The sequence below is a fragment of the Narcine bancroftii genome, chromosome 10 (genome assembly GCF_036971445.1).
Source record: "Narcine bancroftii isolate sNarBan1 chromosome 10, sNarBan1.hap1, whole genome shotgun sequence".
NCBI classification, from domain to species: domain Eukaryota; kingdom Metazoa; phylum Chordata; class Chondrichthyes; order Torpediniformes; family Narcinidae; genus Narcine; species Narcine bancroftii.
Genome location: NC_091478.1, coordinates 68683722 through 68706116, shown reverse-complemented (window position 1 = coordinate 68706116; position 22395 = coordinate 68683722). Strand labels below are relative to the sequence as shown.

The 22395-nt window shown below is 41.4% G+C and overlaps 1 protein-coding gene across 4 annotated transcripts in view; it reads left to right on the top strand.

Annotated features, from left to right (window-relative positions):
• piezo1 (piezo type mechanosensitive ion channel component 1 (Er blood group)) overlaps positions 1-22395 on the top strand; it is a 250838-nt gene that overhangs the window by 172185 nt on the left and 56258 nt on the right. For all 4 annotated transcript variants that reach the window (XM_069901252.1, XM_069901253.1, XM_069901254.1 and 1 more), the window contains exons 18-28: positions 995-1095; positions 4393-4553; positions 5479-5655; positions 7484-7609; positions 9508-9708; positions 10352-10556; positions 12949-13053; positions 18630-18786; positions 19348-19591; positions 20457-20553; positions 21384-21549. In XM_069901252.1, the coding sequence (XP_069757353.1) occupies positions 995-1095; positions 4393-4553; positions 5479-5655; positions 7484-7609; positions 9508-9708; positions 10352-10556; positions 12949-13053; positions 18630-18786; positions 19348-19591; positions 20457-20553; positions 21384-21549 (1740 nt within the window). The remainder of the gene's footprint in view (positions 1-994; positions 1096-4392; positions 4554-5478; positions 5656-7483; positions 7610-9507; positions 9709-10351; positions 10557-12948; positions 13054-18629; positions 18787-19347; positions 19592-20456; positions 20554-21383; positions 21550-22395) is intronic.

Genomic DNA, 22395 nt, shown 5'->3' with positions numbered 1-22395 from the left:
TCCAGGATGAAGCTTCTTGCAATGAGAAGTCTTGTGGAACTTATTCATTGATAATTGTTATACCATTTAATGCAGTGAACATTATTGTCACACCTTCCTGAAAGCTCATTCAACTACCCACTTTCATTTTCCCAATTAAGCACAAACTCACCAGAGCCTGATACAATTGCACCAAGATGTCCTTACTCAAGCTCTTCTGTAATGAAGGCTAACACCACTTCCATTGCTTTTCACTTGTTCTTCTGTCTGTTGGCCTTCAGTTTCGTGTACATGTACACAAACCCCCCTGTTGACTGTGAGCACTAACCAATCCAGCATCATTTAAAAAAATGCTTTGCTTTTATATATTGTAATAAAATGAAGGGCATAAATTTAAGAGTAAACTATCTTGTTCCCTTGTATCTCTTCTGACATTCACTAATGTCATAGATGATCTTTTATCTCAGCACCACTTTCCTGCATTAACAATGTTTCCCTTGAGCCCTTGTACTTCAGAATTCTCTAAGTCCTTGAGTGGATTGGTGCATGCCCACCAAATGAACATTCTCCCTGGTCTAAAATGCAACAATCATATAAAATAGGTGCAAGATTTAATCAAACAAAATTTTGCATGTCCTTTTTGTAGTGATGATCTGGAACTGAGGATGGAGCTGGCTTCTGTAAGAGGGAAAAGAGGTTTGGGAAATGTAAACCTAGATTTGTACGTGTCCACTTAGTGTTAATTAATGCGCTACAGAAGGTTAGATGTAAGCAACAGACTGAAGAGGGTCATTGACACGTAGTTTATTTGCACAAATGTTTGTGGGCTCCCTTCCATTTTAATGATGATCTTATTGTCGTCTTCATCTGTTCACATAGATGGTGACCATTGTAAAATAAAAAAAAAGGAACATTTGAAGAGTCAATTTGTTTGTGTAATTATAAATGTTCAAGTGGAAGTATCTAACTCAAAGTATTTCAAGGTGATGTTGTTCTTTGTGTGTTTGCAATACAGAGCATTGGTTACTGAATTCGTTCAAAATGGAGCAGCGGAAAGCACAGAGTGTGAGGACCATGACCACCCTGCAGAAGAGGGCGGCAGATTTGAGGGAGGAAGTATGTTCTTGTATTTCCACCAATTTCCTCCTTCTTTTGTATTTTTTTTTATAGTTAATCTTTGGATTGTTCATGTTGAGATAAGCCACTAACTGGTTCAAGAGCAAATATCTGTTCTTTGACTGTTAAACAAATGAAAAGATTTGACTGCCTTGTCTGAAAACTATTTTTTAAAAAAGATTATGACATACAGCATGAAAACAGACTCTTTCAGCCCATGAGCCCGTGCTGCTCAATTGCACCCAATTGAATTACAACACCCGGTAGGTTTTGAAGTACTTAACATTCAGCAAGTTAAATGGTAAATCTATTCACGAAAGGTGAACCCAAGGCTGCATGAGATGTTGATGTCAGCCACTGGATGGATGAGGAAGCTCCTACTTCTCAAGTCCATCATGCTTCTTCTGAAAGCGCATTACGTTCTATGCTTACAGTGACATGCAGCTCAGCCTCTCTGCTACCTTGTCAGACCCCTCTCCCTCTGATTTGTCATGTAACTGGTCTCAGAGGACTACAGTTCACTCTGGCTGATTATTGGCATGGCCTGAGCCATTTGTTTTGTTCCTCATTGCAGGCACCTCCGACCACTTGGCTGAAGATGAACCAGATTGGTTACAACTTACATCTGCTCTTTCACCAACACTGCCTACTTCCATTTAACTCTCTCTGTCATGACTCATTTGCTGCTAAGACCCTAATCTCTAACTCCCTATTTCATTATTCCAGCGCTCCCCAAATAGTCTCTCAGTTAAAATGTTTTCCAACTTTAAGAGCACTAAAGATTCTGGTACCACATGTTCCCAATGCACCAAACCTGCTCCTCATTATTGGGTAATATTTAAGTCTCACCTTTGGCTTTCCTGCCCCCGCCTCATGATCCTCCAAGAGCTCCTTGCTCCTCCTGTCCTTATGGTCTGATCATCCCTGATTTTAATCATTGGTGATGGTGCAAAGCTGCCAGGAGCCTGAGCTCAATTGCAACTCCATTCTTAAAGACATTTAAAAAAAACATTGAATTTTGGTGAAAAGCACCTTGTAAATGCAATATGTTCTGTCGAAACAGCTTTGGTTTTATGTTGATTTTTTAAAACCAATAATAGACTTTATTCACAATGAATTATTGACTGAAAGAAAACATTTTAAAGTCCCTTCACACCCTAGTGTTATGCCCATATATTTCCATCACTGTACATTGTTACATACACTTTCTGTTTGGACCATTACCCCCGCTGTGGCACCTTATCGCTACTTCGCCTGTTTTGTTTGAGGGGCTTCATCTCGGTCTCAGTCCTGCAATGTTTGGTAGCAGAAGATTTCTAGACAGTGGTCCTTGATGACATAATCACTGACTCAGCTCCTCTCCTTGAGTGAGGTTATGCTGAATGAAGACACATAAGCACACTCTTATTGAATTTAACAGAATAAATGCAGAGTTCTGGGGTATTCTGCCTGTCTTACCTTGATAGTTACTTGACAATTATCCCTCTTGTCAACTAGTTATCTCCCAATGGCCACCCCTCTCGCTCTCCCCCCTCCTTCTCTCTCACTCTCCCCCTCCTTCTCTCTCGCTCTCCCCCTCCTTCTCTCTCGCTCTCCCCCTCCTTCTCTCTCGCTCTCCCCTCCTTCTCTCTTGCTCTCCCCTCCTTCTCTCTCGCTCTCCCCTCCTTCTCTCTCGCTCTCCCCTCCTTCTCTCTCGCTCTCCCCCTCCTCTCTCGCTCTCCCCCTCCTCTCTCACTCTCCCCCTCCTTCTCTTTAGCTCTCCCCCCTTCTCTTTAGCTCTCCCCCCTTCTCTCTCGCTCTCCCCCTCCTCTCTCGCTCTCCCCCTCCTCTTTCACTCTCCCCCTCCTTCTCTCTCGCTCTCCCCCTCCTCTCTCGCTCTCCCCCTCCTTTTCTTTCGCTCTCCCCCCTCCTCTCTCGCTCTCCCCCTCCTTTCTCGCTCTCTCCCTCCTTCTCTTTCGCTCTCCCCCTCCTTCTCTCTCGCTCTCCCTCTCCTTCTCTCTCGCTCTCCCCCTCCTTCTCTCTCGCTCTCCCCCTCCTTCTCTCTCACTCTCCCCCTCCTCTCTTGCTCTCCCCCCTCGCCTTTTATTGGTTTGTACTCCACCCCGACCAGTCTTTATTCTGATGTTTCTGTTCTTTGCTTCTACCTTGAATAAAGTCTCAGGCCGGAAATGCTGGTAGTATATTTTTTCCTCCTCTGGACACTGAGTTCAGCTGAGTTCCTCCAGTATTTCTACTACAATCACTATGTCTGCAGACTCTTGTGTTTCATTCCGATCAGTTATTTGTATTATATGTACAGTACTACCAAAGAGCAGGTTTTGTTCCTGGTGACCTGTATGCATAATACATGAATGTATTATGCATGAAATTGTTTCTTTCATTAACTTTTTTTTTGCACTTTGTACATTTCCTTATCTCCCTTTTTTCCCTCTTTCTGATTTTTATTCATTCAAAGAATGTGAGCTTCTCAGACTGCGCCAACATTTGATTACCCATTCCCTATTGCCCCTGAAAAGGCAATTCAGTTCAAGCCTTTTCATCCTCCTCTGTCGTGTGCCCTCTGTTCCCTTTCTTACTTTTTTCTCAATTTGTACATTCCTCTTTTCCACCTTTCTCCATTTTATAAGCCACGACACCTTGCACTGATTATTCATTCAATGCTGAAAATCTCCACCAATGTCCTCAGTGGCAGAGTTCTGTTTGTGGTGCCCCACTCAGCAGCTGGTTGTCCCCTTGGCCTGGAACAAAATAAGCACCAAATTGATAGGCAAGTCTTCATTTTCCTGGTATCTCCAGGTTCTTGCATCCATTTCCTGCTGGAGGGAAGCGTGTGTCTAAATTTTTGTATTGTTTTATGCACAAACTGATGAAGGTGTAAGTTTCATTTTAAAGCTAAGCAGTTGGCGCAACCCCTTTACAGCGCCATCAATCGTGACCATGGTTCAATTCCCGCGCTCTCTCCGTAAGGAGTTTGTACGATCTCCCCATGCCAGTGTGGATTTTCCCCGGGAACTTCAGTGTCCTCCCACCATTCGTAGGTGTAGGTTAACTGGGTGTAAATTGGGCGCCATGGACTCGTGGGCCAAAATGGCCTGTTGCCAAACTGTAGGTCTAAATTTAAATTTTAAAAATTTAAATGCTGTAGGCTGCAGGATTTGGTTTTTATGACTTGCAATTATCAAATATGGAACAAATTGAATGAATAAGTTGTGGTTGCATAGGTTCTCAGCAGCTTCTCTGCTATTGCCATGGTGCAGTGGCCTGCTGACCATTCTTTCCTTTTTTTCCCCACTGCAGATGTTTGCAATAAGTGGGACTTAGTAATTGACCGCCTCCTTGTACTCTTTCTGAAATTCTCCAAAGTCCTCAATTGTATCCAGGTGATCATTTGGAGACTCCTGGAGTTGCACGTGATGAAACTAGTGGCCCTCTTCAGTGTGTGGCTGGCATTGAAAGAGGTACGAGTCTCAGAGAAATGTTATGTAAAGATTGAGAATGAGCTCACAAGTCAGTAAAGCTTGTCTTATCTCTTTCTGAAAGGTAAATCAAACATTTTCAATATCTGCGCTGATACAAATGAATTGTTTCTGATTATTGTCACAGACTCAGAGATCATGATAATAACTAAATATCATTGTTAGACTTTGCTGTTGTATCATTGTTACATAAAGGAATCAATCTTGTAACTAATTGAAGTTAATTTCTTCAACTGGCTTATTTCAGGAGGGTTGTAAAGAGAGCTCTTTGGCATATTGGCCTTAATAAATCAAAGTATTGAGTACAGGAGTTGGGAAGTTATGTTGAAGTTGTATAAGACATTGTTGAGGCCAAATTTGGAGAATTGTGTGCAGTTTTCATCACTTAACTACAGGAAAGACATCAATAAGAGACAGATTTACTCGGAACTCAGGAACTGAGTTACAGGGAAAGATTAAATACGTTAGGACATTATTCCTTGGATTGCAGAAGAATAAGGGGAGATTTTATAGAGGTATTTAAAATTATGAGGGGGATAGACAGAATAAATGTAGATAGGCTTTTTCCACTGAGCGTAGGTGAGATATAAACCAGAGGACATGGGTTAAGGGTGAAAAAGGAAAAGTTTAAGGGGAATATGAGGGGGAACTTCTTCACACAGAGAGAGGTGGGGGGTGTGGAACAAGCTCCCAGGTGAAGTGGTGAATGCGGGCTCAATTTTAACATTTAAGAAGAATTTGGACAGATACGAGGACGGGAGAGGTATGGAGGGCTATGGACTGGGTGCAGGTCAGTGGGGCTGGGAAAAAAATATTCGGCATAGACTAGAGGAGCCAAGGTGGCCTGTTTCTGTGCTATAATTGTTCTAATGTAAATTTTCCTAATTTTTCTCAATTTGTTTTCAAGCCATCTGTCATGAACTTTCTCTTCGTTGTCCTCTGGGCTTTTGCGATGCCATTTGCTAAGTTCCGCTCAATGGCTTCCTGCATCTCAACCTTGTGGGCTTGCATCATTGTTGTGTGTAAAATGCTGTATCAGCTGAAGATCGTAAATCCAGCAGATTACTCCAACAACTGCACTGCGGTAGGAAGCAGCTCATTTGTATGTTATAGATAAGATTGGCTCTGTTCATCTCCTCCGACACTCTTGCCCCAAGAATGTTTAGTGACTCACGATGAGATAACCATTGGTTCTTAAACTTAGCTAAAATTAGTTTATGAGTTGTAGCCTTTTCTACATTGTTGGCTGGAAGAGCGACGTTATTTAAATGAAAAGATTCTAATACACCTTCTTTGACTCAATGGTTCTCTCAAATTATGTCATGTTTAAGTTAAGGAAAGTTAGGAGTCATACATTTGAAACTTCTGTTAAATTTGAAGAGACTTGGCAACCTTTTATGAATTATTTCCACATGACTTCGTTAGTATAATTATTTTCCCTTCTGGACCATATTTAATTTTATTTCTTTTCTCTTTGTTAGCAAAGACCCAGACAATTAATTTTTATTAATCAATTCTCAGGATAGGCTGCCCAGTCTTTTTGTTTGTTTTTTCTCTTGGATTAAGTGGGGTTTTGTATAATAAATTTTTTTGAAGATTTCAGTTTGAGGAGATGAGAACATATTTGTTAAGTGCACTGGAATGCAATATATTGTATCATATGATGTCAAAGAGTGATTTTATTCCCCCCCCATTTTCATTCTATTCTCCTATTCTCCTCATGTATTGTTTGCCTTTAATATGATTAATAAAAAGATTGAAAAAGAAAGAAAATGAGTTTGTGGCAAATTTTAGACTAAGGGTGTCACTTGTAATGACACCAACACCATCTACAAATTTGCTGGCGATACCATGGTACTGGGTTCTATGAAAAGGGGTGATGAGTCAGCACGCAGGAAGGAGATTAAGAATGTGACTGAATGGTGGACCAACAGCAACCTCACACTCAGTGTCACCAAAACCAAGGAGCTGATTGTGGACTTTCGGAGGGGGAAACCAGAGATCTACAAACCAGTGATTATTGTGAAGAAAGCGCCTCTTCCTCCTCAGGAGTTTGCAGTAGTTTGATATGACTTTGGAACCCATAGCAAATTTCAACAGATGTGTAGTGGAAAGTGTGTTGACCAGCTGCATCGTGGCCTGGTATGGGGGCATCAGTATCTCTAAGCAAGAAGCCTTGCAAAATTTAGTGAACACAGCCCTCTACAGGCAAAACTCTCCCAACCATCAAGAAAATCTATATGGAAAGATGCTGTCAGAGAGCAGCAGCAATCATCAAGAATCCACACCACCCAAGGCATGTTCTGTTCTTACACCTGCCATCTGGAAAAATGTCTAGGTGCCACAAGACTCATACGACTAGGTTCAGGAACAGCTGCTCCCCCTCCACCATCAGACTCCTCGACAACAAACTCAATCAGAGATTCATTTAAGGACTTTTACATTGTGCATTATTTATTGCTGATTTTTTTTCCCCTCTGTATTGCTCAGGAAGTTTGTTTACATTCCTTTGTTCACATTTCTTTCTCTTGACTATGTAACTTTTCTTGATGCAGTTTTGTTTTGAATTACCTACAAGTAGAAATTCTGCCTGGGGTGCAGGAAAGAGAATGTCTGGGTTATATGTGATATTATGTATGTACTCTTGACAACGAATCTGAACTTTGAATTTAATAATTTGACCATTCTCTCTTCCAACTGTAGCCATATGTGCTGTTGGGATTGATTAACCTGATCCTGACCTTGTTCTTTATCTTTTCATGACCAATTGCCCTCTAAATTTCTTTCTCTTCACCCTGGTCTCATTATTCTTTTCCATGCTTACATTGGCTAAAGTTTGTAATATTTGTTATATCCAAGTTATGTACACATGGAATGTTTAGATTGATATGTGGAAATATTTCTATCTACAGCTCTTTCCAAATGAGACTAATCTAAAGCCGGATGAAATTGTAAATTCTGCACTGTACAGAGAGCCTGTGGACCCAGCCAACTGGTTTGGAATCAGAAAAGAATTTCCCATCCTTGCTTACCTCCAAGTGAGTCATCAGTCTGTGCCGATTACAGTGGAGGATTGGGGGGAAGTTGTCTTGAATAGAGTTGATTCAGAATAGACTCCATTAGCATTCATTGGGTCATTTAAACTTCACACTGTGACATGATTGCACATTACACATCGTCTGGAAATTTCCCCTAGTATTAATTTTCAATACAAGGACACAGCTGATCAAACATTTTTTCTAGAACTTTTGTTGGTGAGTCTCCCAGTGCTGATGGAGCTTTCCTGCTGAATACGTTCTTGCACTGTCATTGAATAGAGTGTTCCACAATTTGCAACCAGCAGCGATGAAGGACTAGAGCTAAGTATCCAGTTTGGGATGGGTGTGAGTGGGAAGGAAACATTTTGTGGTGGTCCTATCAAACACCTGTGGCTAGGTTCACCTTGATGGAGGGCAGTAAAATTTTATTGCTGGAAAATGCCTCATTGAATTATAGCAATGTAAAATGCACTGAGTGCTGATCAGAAGTAAAAACCATGGAAAGGGTCAAGTGCCAATCAAAAATATAGGTGATGTCAATCATCCTATTCCTGTGGCTGCATCCATTTAAATAATGGAGAATATTGCATCACATACCATTTTTAACTTGTAGATGATTAAACTCTGTATAGTCAGGAGATGAGCCACTGTACAGAATACCTGGTCACCGACTCCTCTAATGGACTCGCTTGTCTGGTTCAAATGTTTGCGACCAGATGAGTTCAACCTGAATGTTGCTCATATCTTCAGGCATAGGGCAAACGTTGTCTCATTACTTTAATAAACTGCAAGTAAACTAAACACTGTTCAATCAGCTGTGAGCAAATACACTGTTGCACCCCGGAGGCCAGGGGACACGAAATGAAGAAGTGTCTCGTCCCAGGCTCTGTTTGGACTTCAAGGATGGTGCGCAATTAATTTCCAGATCAAAATAATCAGAAGTGCCCATTCTCACATTTCACGATGGAAAAAGCCCATTTTCAGTGGCCCAACACTGGTGAAAGGGGTGGAACAGCAAAATGAAAATAAATTTCTAGGTATATTAGTTCATATCAGTATAGTTCTCTCTTAATTTACCCAAAGCCCCCAGCTGCCCAACCCCCCCATTCTGTCCTCCTTTTGAGTCCTAGATTCTCTACCCTTCACAAGAACGAAAAGAAAATGTACTGAGCATTCCTTCAGCCTCTTCCGATCTCTAATTATGAGCAGATCACACCAAAATCCCAAGATGAAAGGAATCGTATACACTGTTCTTTCAACTGTCTCTGGCTCCTAAATTCAAGTTCCTCCTCCTTGGTTCTGAGGTCCCTGCCACCTCTGGATTTGAATACACCCCTTCCATTCCCACAGCAGCTCTTGTCCCTGCCAATCACTGGATCCCATCATTTCTGCAAACCTATTCTGAAAAAAGCTGTGATGAAATGGAATCTGGAATTTATAATTTACCAGTCACAATTCACTGTTAATTTTTCTGAGACCATTTGGACCTTATGACATAAGATCATCAGGGTTCAGAGATAAGTGCAGGAGTGAAATATGAAAGTCTGCAGATGCTGTGACTGTAGTGAAAACATAGAAAATGTTGGAGGAACTCAGCAGATATCGCAACGTCATTAGGAGGTAAAATAATTTGTTGTATATCTTTCCCTCATATGGACGCTGCAAGACCAGCTGAGTTTCTCCAGCATTTTTGTGTTTTTACTAGTAAGACCCTTTATCCTACTCTATCCTATCAGGGTCAACAGCACACCACTCGTTAACTTTGAAGACCAGCATCAGAAGGCAAAATTTATCCACTTGCTGAGAGAGTGAGCTGGGCTAATTGGTTCATCTTTGAACAGTCAAGATTTTGGGCACTGAGCTCTTTTAAAATAATTTGTCTTCATTTGGTTTTCCAGAATCATCTTCTTCTCCTAATGTTGCTGGTGTTTGAGATCACTGTGTACCGGCACCAAGAGCACTACCGCAAGTATAGCCAGGTCCCCTGTCCCACCACTGGCACCATCTTTCCCGACATCACTCGACATCACCTGGATGAAAGTGTCATCAGTTGTGCCAAGTATTTCAGCAATTTCTTCTTCTACAAGTTTGGTTTGGAGGTAGGTGAAAGTTGGCATGTAATTGAGCACTTGGTCACTTGGATAAACAGCTAATATTTTAGTGAGGAAGAAACATAAAAATGGCCCACTCAAGTGCAGTTAGGATCCAGTCTGAATCTGGGCAAATGGGGGCTTACTCGAGGTGGGCAGCAAGGTCAGCATGGTCATTGTGGGCCAGAGGGACTGTACGGCTCTATGGGTCGAATGGACAAAATGGTCATGTTTTGGCATGATTAACTTCAGTTTTCTTCATCCAAAAATTAACTAGCATCATTCACAAACTAGCTTTTCATATTTTGCCATGGCTGTTACTATTGTTGAACTGCACTCCTATCTCTGTGTCACTCCAGGCCATGGGAAAACAAATCTTCATCTGAAGATTGTCTAATGATGACAATATACTTCTTAGGTGCTGGGCCACAGCCAGAGCACACCAGGCTCTCTTAATCGAATTGTTGCATATACTGTAATTTAATAATATCCTGGATTTAAATTTTACATGTCATCTCTTAAATCCACATGCCCATATACATGCCGTAAAAGATTAAAACCTAACCAATGCCTGAGATAGCTTTTTACTTGGGAATCGCAGCTTTTTGTGCTTGACTTTAATCGTTCTCATATGCATGTTTCTTTCTCACAGGTTTGCCTCTTAATGACAGTCAATGTGATCGGGCAGCGAATGAACTTCCTGTCAATATTTCATGCTTGCTGGTTGTTTGCCATCGTGACCAGACGTAAAAGGCAGGCAATTGCCAGGCTTTGGCCTCAGTACTGCCTCTTCCAGTCACTTTTCCTGTTGTACCAATATCTGTTGTGTCTGGGAATTCCTCCAGCTCTCTGTCTAGGTATGGAGTTCTTCCCTATTTCCTTTTATAGTCAGGTGAGATATGGGTATTGCTGGAAAGGCCAGCATTTAGTGTGAATTCCTTCATGGCCTGGTGGAAGTGAACCAGCTTTTTTGATCCGGCTGTTAAAGATCCTCCCATTGCTATCAGCAGGTTAATTTTTGAGCTTGGTTTTGATGGTGTGTAATCTGGCAGGGAACATGCCGGAAGTGGCACTTCATAACTGCCCTTGGGGTTAGAGATCGTGGGCTTTTATCAAGGAGCACCAGTAAGTTGTCACTGTGTATTTGATGGTGAACATGTTGCTTTAGTGGTAGAGGAAATACCAGTCCAGTGGTCATGCAAGATGCTACTTGTGTGTTCTATAGAAGGAGGATTCACCTTCACTACTAACCTCATTGTTCAAGTCAATCCGTGCTCTGGTTTTAAGTGAGCTGTGGAATTTTCAGTTTCAGGTAGTGTGAAACTATATGCAGGGATGGGTGGAAGTGAGTATCATACAGCTACATCATGTTTGGTTGTAGCTATGGACCAATGCAAAGCATGGAGTGGACTTCAGACTTCCTTGGATCTAAACCAGTTTCTCTTGATTTGATTAGCTGTTTTTCAAAGACCGGCATTAAGGCCTTGGCGTCACATTTGGGAGCTTGTCTTAATTCTAAATATACTTTGATGTGACACCCAAAAACAATTTAAACGTAGAATCTTGATAATGTGCCACATATAAGCAGCCTGCTGGTTATTGTGAAAAATACCACATCCCTGGGAGTTCCACTATGAACCAGTGACTTTATAACTGATGAACATATGATTTGCTTATGAAGTCAAGTTTGGAAGCACATGCAATGAAGGGACACAGACATAATTAAAACAATACACTGTATGTATACAGGTTTGAGAATGGTGGCAGTCTGACTGGCTGATGCTATTCTCATGACCAGTAAATTCCATGAAACGTTGAGCACCAGAGAGGCTACCTAACCAAGAGCCCAGAGGCTGTGAAAATTAATTCAGAAGCTCTTTCCCTAAGCTGGTCTTGGAGGTCAAGGCCAAAATCCTGCAAGGGGAAACCAGATGCCAGGCATTGAGCCTGCCTTTTGTTTCCTTCGCTTTGAAGGAAGGAAAATCAGGCTTGTTCAGTCATCAGGTGATGCTCTGCATCCAAGTTATTCCTGGCATTTCGCCCTCCTGATGCTCAAGGCCAAGTTGCAAAAGCTGAATTTGACATCTTTGCATATAAACAAGGCTCAAATAACATGCTTAGCCCACTGCTCTACCCTCTCTACACCCATGACTGTGTGGCCAGGTGTAATAAATTTGATTCTGAAATCCCCTTGCTGTTTTCTGCAAATAATCGGGAATTCTGCCACAGATAATGGATAATTGAACTTCCACATTGGCCTCTGCTGATCGATTGCAGTGATAGCATTTACACATCATAAATGTTGTTCTCCTGTGCAATAGCAGGGAAAAAGTCTATTCTCACACCTTCGTATTTTCAGCAAGCAATGATGTGGCAATATCGCGACCAAGTGACAGATTGGCGATCTTACCTTCCAGTGATATGTCCTGCTGTTTTATTACCATGGTGGCTGCTGACATAATTGGATGGGTTTTAGCTTGTCGGGCACAAAGCCCATAAACTATTAATTTGAATTTCATGTTTGCATATTTCAACCCAAATCTCCCAGCAAGACAGACATTAGATCTAGAGCCCACAGGGATAAAGCTTAGCATGAAGTAGGTGTCATTTAAATTGTAAATTTGGACATACAACACGGTAATAGGCCCACCAGCCCCTGCCGCCCAATTATACCAGATTGACTTATACTCCCGGTACATTTCAAATGGTGGGAGGAAACTGGAGCCCCCCAGAGAAAACCCACGCAGACACGAGGAGAATGTACAAACTCCTTCCAGACAGCACGGGATTCAAACCTAGTCCTGATTGCTGGCGCTGTAACAGCGTTGCGCTGACCGCTACGCTTACCGTGGCACCCCTTTTCCAAGGGTTTTGGATGGAGTTCCAAGCCCTGGAAAGGAAACACAAAGCCAGCATTTGGAAGGCCAAGGAAAACTTTGGTTCAGAGCCTTGCTTCCCAAGGCTCACCACATCAAGGTAATTAATTGAATTCAGCCTTGGCCTGTTCTGACCACATGATGAAGAATAAGAAAAAGCTTTGCTCCAAAACTGTGATTACCCATGTTGAGTGTCATTGGGGTGATATGAATAAGGCTCCCTGGATGTTCTCAGCATCAATATAATAATGGCAAAGTGAGGTGGGTGGCCAGAAATGACTGGGAAAAATAACCATTTAATTTTGAAAATTGCCAGCCTCAATGTTCAATAATTTTAATGAAGTAAGCAGGATATCACTTTAATCCTCCACAGATTACCCTTGGAGATGGCCATCGCCTGTCACCATTGACTCCAGCCTAATTAAATGGCTCTATCTGCCTGACTTTGTGGCTGCCCCACATGCTACACACCTTGTCTGTAAGTATGCATCAATGTTTGATCTTAGAAGGGCCAGATTCCTCAAGACAAGGCGTTGAATGGATATTGAAAGGAATTGATGCTTGCTAATTATGTGTCAAGAGTATCTGGTAGCCAAAACATTACAGTTAAGGTGAGACCCAACAAAAGCAAGTTGCCTGATGTTAGTGCCGATCGTGTCTCATGTGCTGAAACCCCCTGAAGGATTATCTTCTAGTTATCTAGTTATTTGTTCTTGGTATCCTGCTATGTTTTACAGCTCCAGGCCTCCAGAATGTGAAACATCTGGAAGGGGACATTAAGGAGATGTGCTGGGGAGAGAGGAATCTGCCCTAATTTTGTTGGAGTCACAAAGCCCACAAATCTTGCATGTTGGATGGACCTAAAATGTCCCCCTACACATACTTTTGTCACCTGTCCTGTCTCGTTCCCTAATAGGAGATCTAATATTGCACTCTCTCTAGATGATTTCTCTATATGTTGATTTAGAAATCTTTCATGAACACATTTGACAAACTCTGAGCATTCAGCCCTTTTACAGTATGGGAATCTCAGTCAATATGTGGAAATCTCCTACTATTACAACTTTGTTTCCTGCAGCTATCTGCTATCTCTCTTCAGATTTGCTCCTCAAATTCTTGCTGACTATTGGGTGGTCTATGGTATAACACCATTAGTGTGATCATACCTTTCCTGTTCCTTAGCTCCACCCATAAAACCTCAGTAGATGAGCCTTTTGGTCTAAACTGTTTGAGCACAGCTGTGATATTTTCCCTGACAAGCAATGCCATCCTCCCACCGCACATTCGAGTGGTTAACTCACCCCCTTTCTATCATGTCTAAAGCAACAGAAGTCCGGAACATTGAGCTCCCAGTCCTGCCCCTCCTGCAACTTGGTTTCACTATTGGGCATGATATCATAATTCCACACGCCAGCCCATACTCTTAAGCCTTTCCTCCAATACTCCTCGCATTGAAATACATGCACCTGTGAACATTTCCACCACATTCAACCCTTTGACTTCTAACTTTATATGCAGTCTTCACATCATCCTTTTCCTCTTCCACTCCACTGTCTGCTCTGGCATTGGTTCCCATCTTGTGAAATATTTTTAAATTGGATAGAACCCAGCTTCCCTTTATAAAACCAGTTTAAACTCTTCAATGAACTGAAATGCTTAAGAGAGTATATAAATAATTTTAGATTTGCACAATAAATTCAGATAAGAATTTTAAGGAACTTGATGTCTGTGAGCACTGCTGCATGAATAATTCTGACGTGAAGTCCACAGACTGTATAACAGGCTTTAATTAGCTTAAATTCGTACACAGCAGGTTTCAGTATACTCCTGGGTCCACGTGTCTGACTGTCCCCAAAGGGGCTGGCTCAAGTCTTTATACGGGCTGGTGATTGACAGCCAGCCGCTGGGGCCAGCCTCCCAGGTTGCCCCCTGCAGTTGGCTGGTAGGATTGTGGCCAGTGTATCACCAGATTGCCTAATACTGAATTTGACAGCAAAGACTTTTTTTAGTTTCTAACTTTTCCTATTTTTTTTTTTTAAATTTTTTAAATTTTTTATTTTTCACACCATAAATCACATTAGCCATGATATACACTATTTTTTTTTCACACATATGCAGTGACTTTTTCTCCCCCCCCCCCCCTCCTCCCAAGCCACCCCCCCACCCCCGCCTCTCATCCATTTTAGGTATACAATCTAGGTTGCATTAAGCCAGTCAGACAATGTTGTCATTCAACAAAAATACACCAGAAATTCTACTGAGTCCATTCTTTTCTTTCCTTCTCCTTCCATCAACTTAGGTAATGTTTGTCCCCGGTAGGTTTTCGCTATTGTATTTAATGTAATACTTGTTCGAATATTTCAATATTATTTCTTAACCTATATGTTATTTTTTTCTAATGGAATACATTTATTCATTTAAATTTAGTAGTTTCTTCCTTTTAATTTGGTTATGTATTCCATTAATATTTAAAGTCATATAGTTCAGCGAAGCCCTTTTATATTTTGTTTATCTTATCTTTCCGTTTTTCCATCATTACCTTTCCTCCTTTTCCATTTCTGTTTTCTTATTTTCAACTCTTTATAAGACAACATTCCTACAACATCCAACATTTTCCTTATTCTCCTATTTCTATCTTCTTTATCCCCAATCTCCCCTTCCCCTCCTGAGTTGTCCTTTATCCCTTGTCGGACAACCACATCTCCCCTCTCCATTTGGATTTGCGAATCCACTCGCAAGCGTCAACATTCACGTATGCACATTGTCTCTATTCACTCTTATACCTCTTTACCCGCATACATATCAATCGTGATCATTTTTACTCTCATTACCCGTCTTCATCCCTCAGTCTATTTTTGTCTTTACCCACATACATATCAATCGTGATCATTTTAACTCTCATTACCCGTCTTCCTCCCTCAGTCTATTTTTGTAATTGTTCTGCAAATTTTCGTGCTTCTTCTGGATCCGAGAATAGTCTGTTTTGTTGTCCTGGAATAAATATTTTCAATACCGCTGGATGCTTCAGTATAAATTTATACCCTTTCTTCCATAAAATCGCCTTTGCTGTATTGAACTCTTTTCTCTTCTTTAGGAGTTCAAAACTTATATCTGGGTAAATGAAGATTTTTTGCCCTTTATACTCCAGTGGTTTGTTGCCCTCTCTTACTTTTTCCATTGTCTTCTCCAGTACCTTTTCTCTTGTAGTATATCTTAGGAATTTTACTACAATAGATCTTGGTTTTTGTTGTGGTTGTGGTTTAGAGGCCAATACTCTATGTGCCCTTTCTATTTCCATTTCTTGCTGTAGTTCTGGACATCCTAGGGTCTTAGGGATCCACTCTTTTATAAACTCCCTCATATTCTTGCCTTCTTCATCTTCCTTAAGGCCCACTATCTTTATGTTATTTCTTCTGTTATGGTTTTCCATTGTATCTATTTTTTGAGCTAGTAGTTCTTGTGTCTCTTTAGTTTTTTTATTAGATTCCTCCAATTTCTTTTTTAAGTCTTCTACCTCCATTTCTGCTGCTACTGCCCGCTCTTCCATCTTGTCCATTTTCTTTCCCATTTCTGTTAAGGTCATCTCCATTTTATTTATTTTCTCTTCTGTGTTGTTTATTCTTTTTCTTAAATCCTTAAATTCCTGTGTTTGCCATTCTTTAAATGACTCCATGTATCCTTTAATAAGAGCAAGTATATCCTTTACCTTGCCTTTCTTTTCTTCTTCTATTTCACTGTTCTCTTCCTCTTCTTCTTCCTCTGGGTTGACCATCTGTTGTTTCTTTGGTGCCCTTTCCTCCTCTTCTTTCTTGTTTCTATTGTCTTCTGTGGTCTCTTCTTGCTGCAGGTGTTCTGCAGCTGTCGTTGCCGGCTGTGGAGATCGACTCCCCAGCTGGTCCCCCCTCCCGTCGGTGTGTTTTTTTTCATCCGCATCGCGCATGCGCGAAGTATCGCGCATGCGCGGTTGCGCACTTTTACTCGGCTCTGCGAGCCATTTTTGTAGTCCATTATTTACCGACCTGAGGGAGGGGGTTTCTCTCTCCGCAGCGGGCCTCTTCGGACAGGTAAGGCCTTCACCTTTTTCCTCCTTTGTCTTCTCTTCCTCTCTTCTTACAGTTGCTTTCGATTTTTCTTTTTTTGTCGCCATCTTCTTTCCACCTTTATACTCACTTTTCTGTAACTTTTATTTCTGTGCCTTTGTGTTTTCCTTTGTTTTTCCCGACTTTTCTGAAGAGGGCTGGAGTTCACCGTCCGGCCACTACTCCATCACGTGACTCCTCCCTAACTTTTCCTAATTCTGATGAAAGATCGTAGACTTGAAATGTTAACACCGTTCTCTCTCCCAACATGCAACTCTGACAGGCTGTTTCCTGTGCTTTTAAAAATTTCTCTTTTCCCACTCTCTTGTCATTTGCAACTATCTACCCATTCTGTTTGTGAGCCAGACAAAAAGATTTTGAGAATCAGGGAGGTTTGGGAGCCAACCTTCCACATGTTAATTTCACTTCTCAGTGAAGTGTGGCTGTTGTTTATATTCCCAAACTAATCCAGTTCCTGAAACCATTTAGCTGTTTCTAATGGGGGGGGGGGGTGGTGTTGGCAGCTGGGTGTATGGGACATGAAAATGCTGGCTGATGGGATACTAAAAGAATTTGTACTGCACAATTTCTCCATGTAAACCTTTCAGAAGCTGAAACTTCAGTTCAAAAGGAGAAAATTAGGAAACGTTTTGTTTTTTTTTAAATGTTCTGAAAATAAAAGTCAATCCAATAATACACCCCTCAAGTGAGTTGTAGATTTGGGAGTTATAAGATTTAAGAATGATCTTTTGATGTGGGATAGACTTGTGTTTGATGTTTGTGAGTTGACCCGTGTTTCAGACCCATCCCAGCTCCCGGCACAGCAATCTCATCATTCTCCCTCGCTGTTGTTCATCCTGCTTCTGCTCTGTAACCTCTTCTCTCCTTCAGTGCATCATCCCCACCCTAATTCTCCTCTACCTGCACTCAGGATCATTTCCAGTAGCCATTTAGCATACCAGCATATCTTTGGGATGTGTGCGGAAACCAGAGAACTCAGCGGCAACCAACATGGGTGAAGGAGGATATCCAACCTCCACACAGACAGCACACTGGGTCAGGGCTTCTGCAGTTCTGAAGCAGAAGCACAAATGTCCGTGCTACTATGCTCACCACTTTCGATTGGACTAAGATATTCTGCGGCTTGTCTTTGCCTTTGCAACCCAAATAGCCACTGATGACAATGTATCAAAGGCAAATAGTTTTATTAATTTTCTCGTGCAGTTAACTTTTCTTCTTGAATCAATGGAACAGCCTTCCCTGGGGCACTGTTAGGCTCTAAAGCTGACATTTGAAAAAAACCACAATGCATCTTTGCTTTCAAAGTTACAGGCTGATTCCAAACAGGACAGCTGAGCGGATGCCAGCTGTTTGCTAAGTGACCTGCATAGTTTAACAACGTTGGTGTAGCATTGGCAGACTAGCAGAAATTTGGCGTGCTGCTTGTGTCAAAAGTAATAATCACAAGTTAAGCCCACCTTGGAAGTTAGCAAATTTAGACCACCTGGTGTTTAATTCCATCTTTCAATAAAATGCCGACGTAAAGAAAACTTTAAAGTGGAGGAACATATTGTTCCCATATTGGGCACTATTCAGATCCACAAGCAGTAATGAAATGCTGATTGAAGAGAGCACATTGGTTGGCACTCGGCTTTACTGCCTTCAGTGGTATTATTTAACCTTGCATTACAACTTGTTCACCAGCCTGGATGTGTTCAAGTTCTATTGTGGGTCTTGAAGTCATGAATATTTGATTTGAAGAGAGCATTTATTGACAAGTATTTGTAAATTTCAGGTTGCAAACCAGAACAAATCAGCTTCAAACGTCTGCTATTTTTGAATGCTGCAAAGCATGACAGAATAGTAGAAACTAGATATAGTATGTAAATTGAATACTGTTTTTTTTGTTAGTTAAGTGCAGAATTGATTTCTGTAGGTGAACAATTCTCAGTTTCTTGGTTCTTTTTAACCACAGATGACTTCCTGTTGCTGATGTGTGTATCCCATCAGTGGCAAGTGTTTACTGATGAAAAGAAGGAAGAGGTTCATACTATAACTGGTGAAAATACAGACGACGTTGATCCCATGGCTGGCAAGGACCTGAATCCCGTGCCAAACTTTATTTACTGTCAGTAAGTGTAACAGAGGCTGTTCCACGATTTCTGATCTTCTGACCTGACAATGACATTTAATAGGTATTAGGAACAAGGAATGAGACAGACAGTCTGCTCCCTAACCAACACCTCATGCTGTTCAGGTGGGGAGATCCTGCTCGGGACCTGGCGTACCTGACTGTGGAATGCCATCCCTATTACCCTCCGTGGGAGTTCACCTCAGTTATCCCGACATGTTTATATCCTGTCCCAGGCGGGCATGAAGTCAGCACTTGAATGCAAACCTCCAGATTCTCGGACAGTTTCTTGCTTTCTGTTATCAGACTCTGGTACAGTGTAGAAGATGATGCCGTACTGTTTTAACTGGACTTTTCTCTATACCCAGCACTTTGTCTTTGAAACACTATATCCTGCACTCTGACTGTAACACTTTACCCAACACTTTTGTTTTATTATTACACTACTTGCTATACTTAATTATAAATTAACTTGCCTGGATAGGAGGTAAAACAAAGTGTTTCACTGTGTCTCGGAACACATGAAAATAAGCAATTCAATTAAATTATTTTTGTTCTGCAGATGTTACCTGGACATGATAAAAGTTGTGGTGTTCCGGTACCTCTTCTGGCTTGTATCGGCAGTCATCTTTGCAGCTGGCTCCACTCGAATAAGCGTATTTGGTCTTGGCTACCTGCTTGCCTCTTTCTATTTGCTTCTATTTGGTAGAAGACTTTTACTAAAGCCAGCAAAAAGTCGTTTAAACTTTTGGGATTGCTTAATTATGTACAACATTACTGTCATGATTTCAAAGAACATGCTCTCGGTGAGTCTATTAACAAAACTGGCAAATACAGAAGATATTCTGAAGTAATAAAGAGCAGTGCATAGATTATGGTGTTGACAGCTTTTCCTGCTGTTATTAGAGGATTTGGGCAGAAGTTTTAAGTATTTTAATTTTAATTTTGAAATTGGGAGCAAAGATGAGACATTTTAAAAAAATAAATAAATTAATTTAGGCATACAACACAGTAACAGGCCTCTTCAGCCCACGAGCCCGTGTCACCCAATTTACACCCAATTGACTCATAACCTGTAGTGCATTGAGGGAGCAGCGAGCAAGCACAAAACTCAAATGGCTGTACAACACGCTTTATTCAGATAAAAGGCTGAACACGAACCAGTGCATGCTTCGGTGGATCCCATGTGACTGGCTCAGGAGGGACCGGCTCAGGTCCATGTTCAGGTCAGCTGATTGGCAGCCGGCCAGGTGGAGTCAGCCCTTAGGTGGTCTTCATGCAGGTACAGAGATCTCCCCCTGCAGTAGGCTGGTGGTCGTATTACCACACAACCCCCAACCGGGGTTTTTGAATGTACTGAAGCAGTGTTTCTTTACTTTGATTCTTCTGCCTTTTATGTGAGAAAATTGGTCAATAAACAGTCACTGCTTTGAAATTTAGCAAGGACAGCAGACTTGTGTAGTATTTGTGTAACTTGCAGAATTGATGTAAATTTTTCTGATTGTTCCTGCTTCAACAACTCTGCATCTGTTAATGTGGGTGACCAATTTATTAACTGTTGGAACCCTTTCTGCAACAATGTCTCCGAGATTATAACAGAGGATACACTGTTAAACTACAAGCAACTGATGGTTTAAAACTTAAGATAGTAATGTGTGATGGTTTCTGCAGCTCCTGGCCTGTGTCTTCTTGAGGCAGCTCCAGAATAACTTCTGTTGGATAATTCAGTTATTAAGTTTGCACTGCACTATTAAAGGCTACTATAACGGTAAGAGCTGACTTCCTTTGTGGCCCATCCTTTCTATTTGTTTGACAGTGCGGATGGGTAAACTATGCTTGGGTGGTGATGTAAAGCTCGTGCTTGTAAATTGCCACTTTTTCCAACTTTCATCAAAATGTAAAAAGGAAATCAAGCAACCAGGATATAGAACATAGAACAATACAGCACAGAACAGGCCCTTCGGCTCTCGGTTGCCCTGACCCATGTATTCCTTCCTTACAAAAAGTATTAAACCCTCCCTATACCCTCTATTTTTCTTTCATCCATGTTCCTTTTAAATGCCCCTCGTATTTCAGCCTCCACCACCATCCCTGGCAAGACCCCGTAGCCATTCAGAACTCTGTGTGTGCAAAAAAAAAAACAACCCTGATGTCTTCCCTAAACTTCCCTAATCTTGTAGACCTCTATCAAGTCTCCTCTCATCCTTCTACACTCCAAAGGTAGATTCACCATTGCCCATTTCGTGCTGCCAGCCACGAGAAAGTTGTTTCTTCGGAATGCAGAATATAATTGTTTCTTTTGAATTTTCTTGCGTTGCTGTGTGTACAAACAAAAACACATGTTGTCTTCAAAATCGATGTTATCGGTATACAAGATGCATTGATCAGTGTCCCAGGAAGACTAAAGAGGTACCATTTAAATAAATACCTATTGAAGCTGTGGTTCTCCTTAAAACTGCTGAACATTTTGTTGGTGATTAAAGGAGAGCTCTCATGATATATTGTGACTGTTGTTCAAGTCTATGTTCTCTTATTTACAATCCATTGTTTCAAATAGCTTTTGCCAACTTCATTATGTCTCCATCAATACTTTTTCAGAAAATGATTTAAAGAATTCCGAATGTACTTTGCCTGTGGGTGAAGCTGGCATTATCTGGGATAGCATCTGCTTCTTCTTCCTTTTGCTTCAGCGCAGAATCTTCCTCAGTAACTATTTCATACATGTGACAGCAGACATGAGAGCTTCCAAGCTACAGACGTCCAGGTACAGTAACACCACTCAAATCAAGTGAATCAAACATCAAAGGTTAAAGTTTTCCAGTGACCAAAGTTGTAATCCCATGTAGTTTCGGGAGGAGGTTGCAAAGGGACCTCAATGCAGCTAAAACAGATTGAGCGAGGAGGCAAAAAGTTGGAAGATGCTCTACACTAACTGATGCTGCAGCAAACAGCTAGGAAGCAAGTAGCTGGTTAGTTCCAATCACAAGTGATTTGAGTACAGGAGTGAAGAGGCCATGCAACAATAATGCGGGGTCTTGGAGCTTTGTGTGCAGTTTTAATCTCCATGTCCAAGAAAGAATGCACTTGCCATGGAGGGAGTGAGGTAAAGGTGCATCTGGGTGATTCCTGGAACGGTGGGAATGCTATATGTGAGAAGAATAAATCAACTCACTGGAGGTAGAGGAACGAGAGGGGAAATTCTGAAAATTTTGATACAGCTTACAGATTAAAAGTGGGTAGGATATTTCCCCTGGTCTGGTGTGTCTCAAATTAAGAATAGCTGTCAGTTTTGAAATCAAGAGATTTTTGGACTGAAATTATGAGAAATTTCTTCACAATCTAGTATTTGCTGGCATAGAGGGTTTTGCAGCCCAAGCCACTGAAGGAGATAAACTTCCAGACACAAGTCATTGAGGGGTACGAAGGGGGTAGGAACTCTGGAAGCTGGAAGAAGTTTACCAATGCCAGAACCCTGCCGTGCCAGAATATTCCATGATATCATACTTGACAGATGAGCATGAGCAGTTGTTATCTGTTCAAGGTTCTGGGAACAGCTGATGCCAAACCTTCCAAAGACAGAAATGTTGGGATTGGAGTACCCCATGTAACA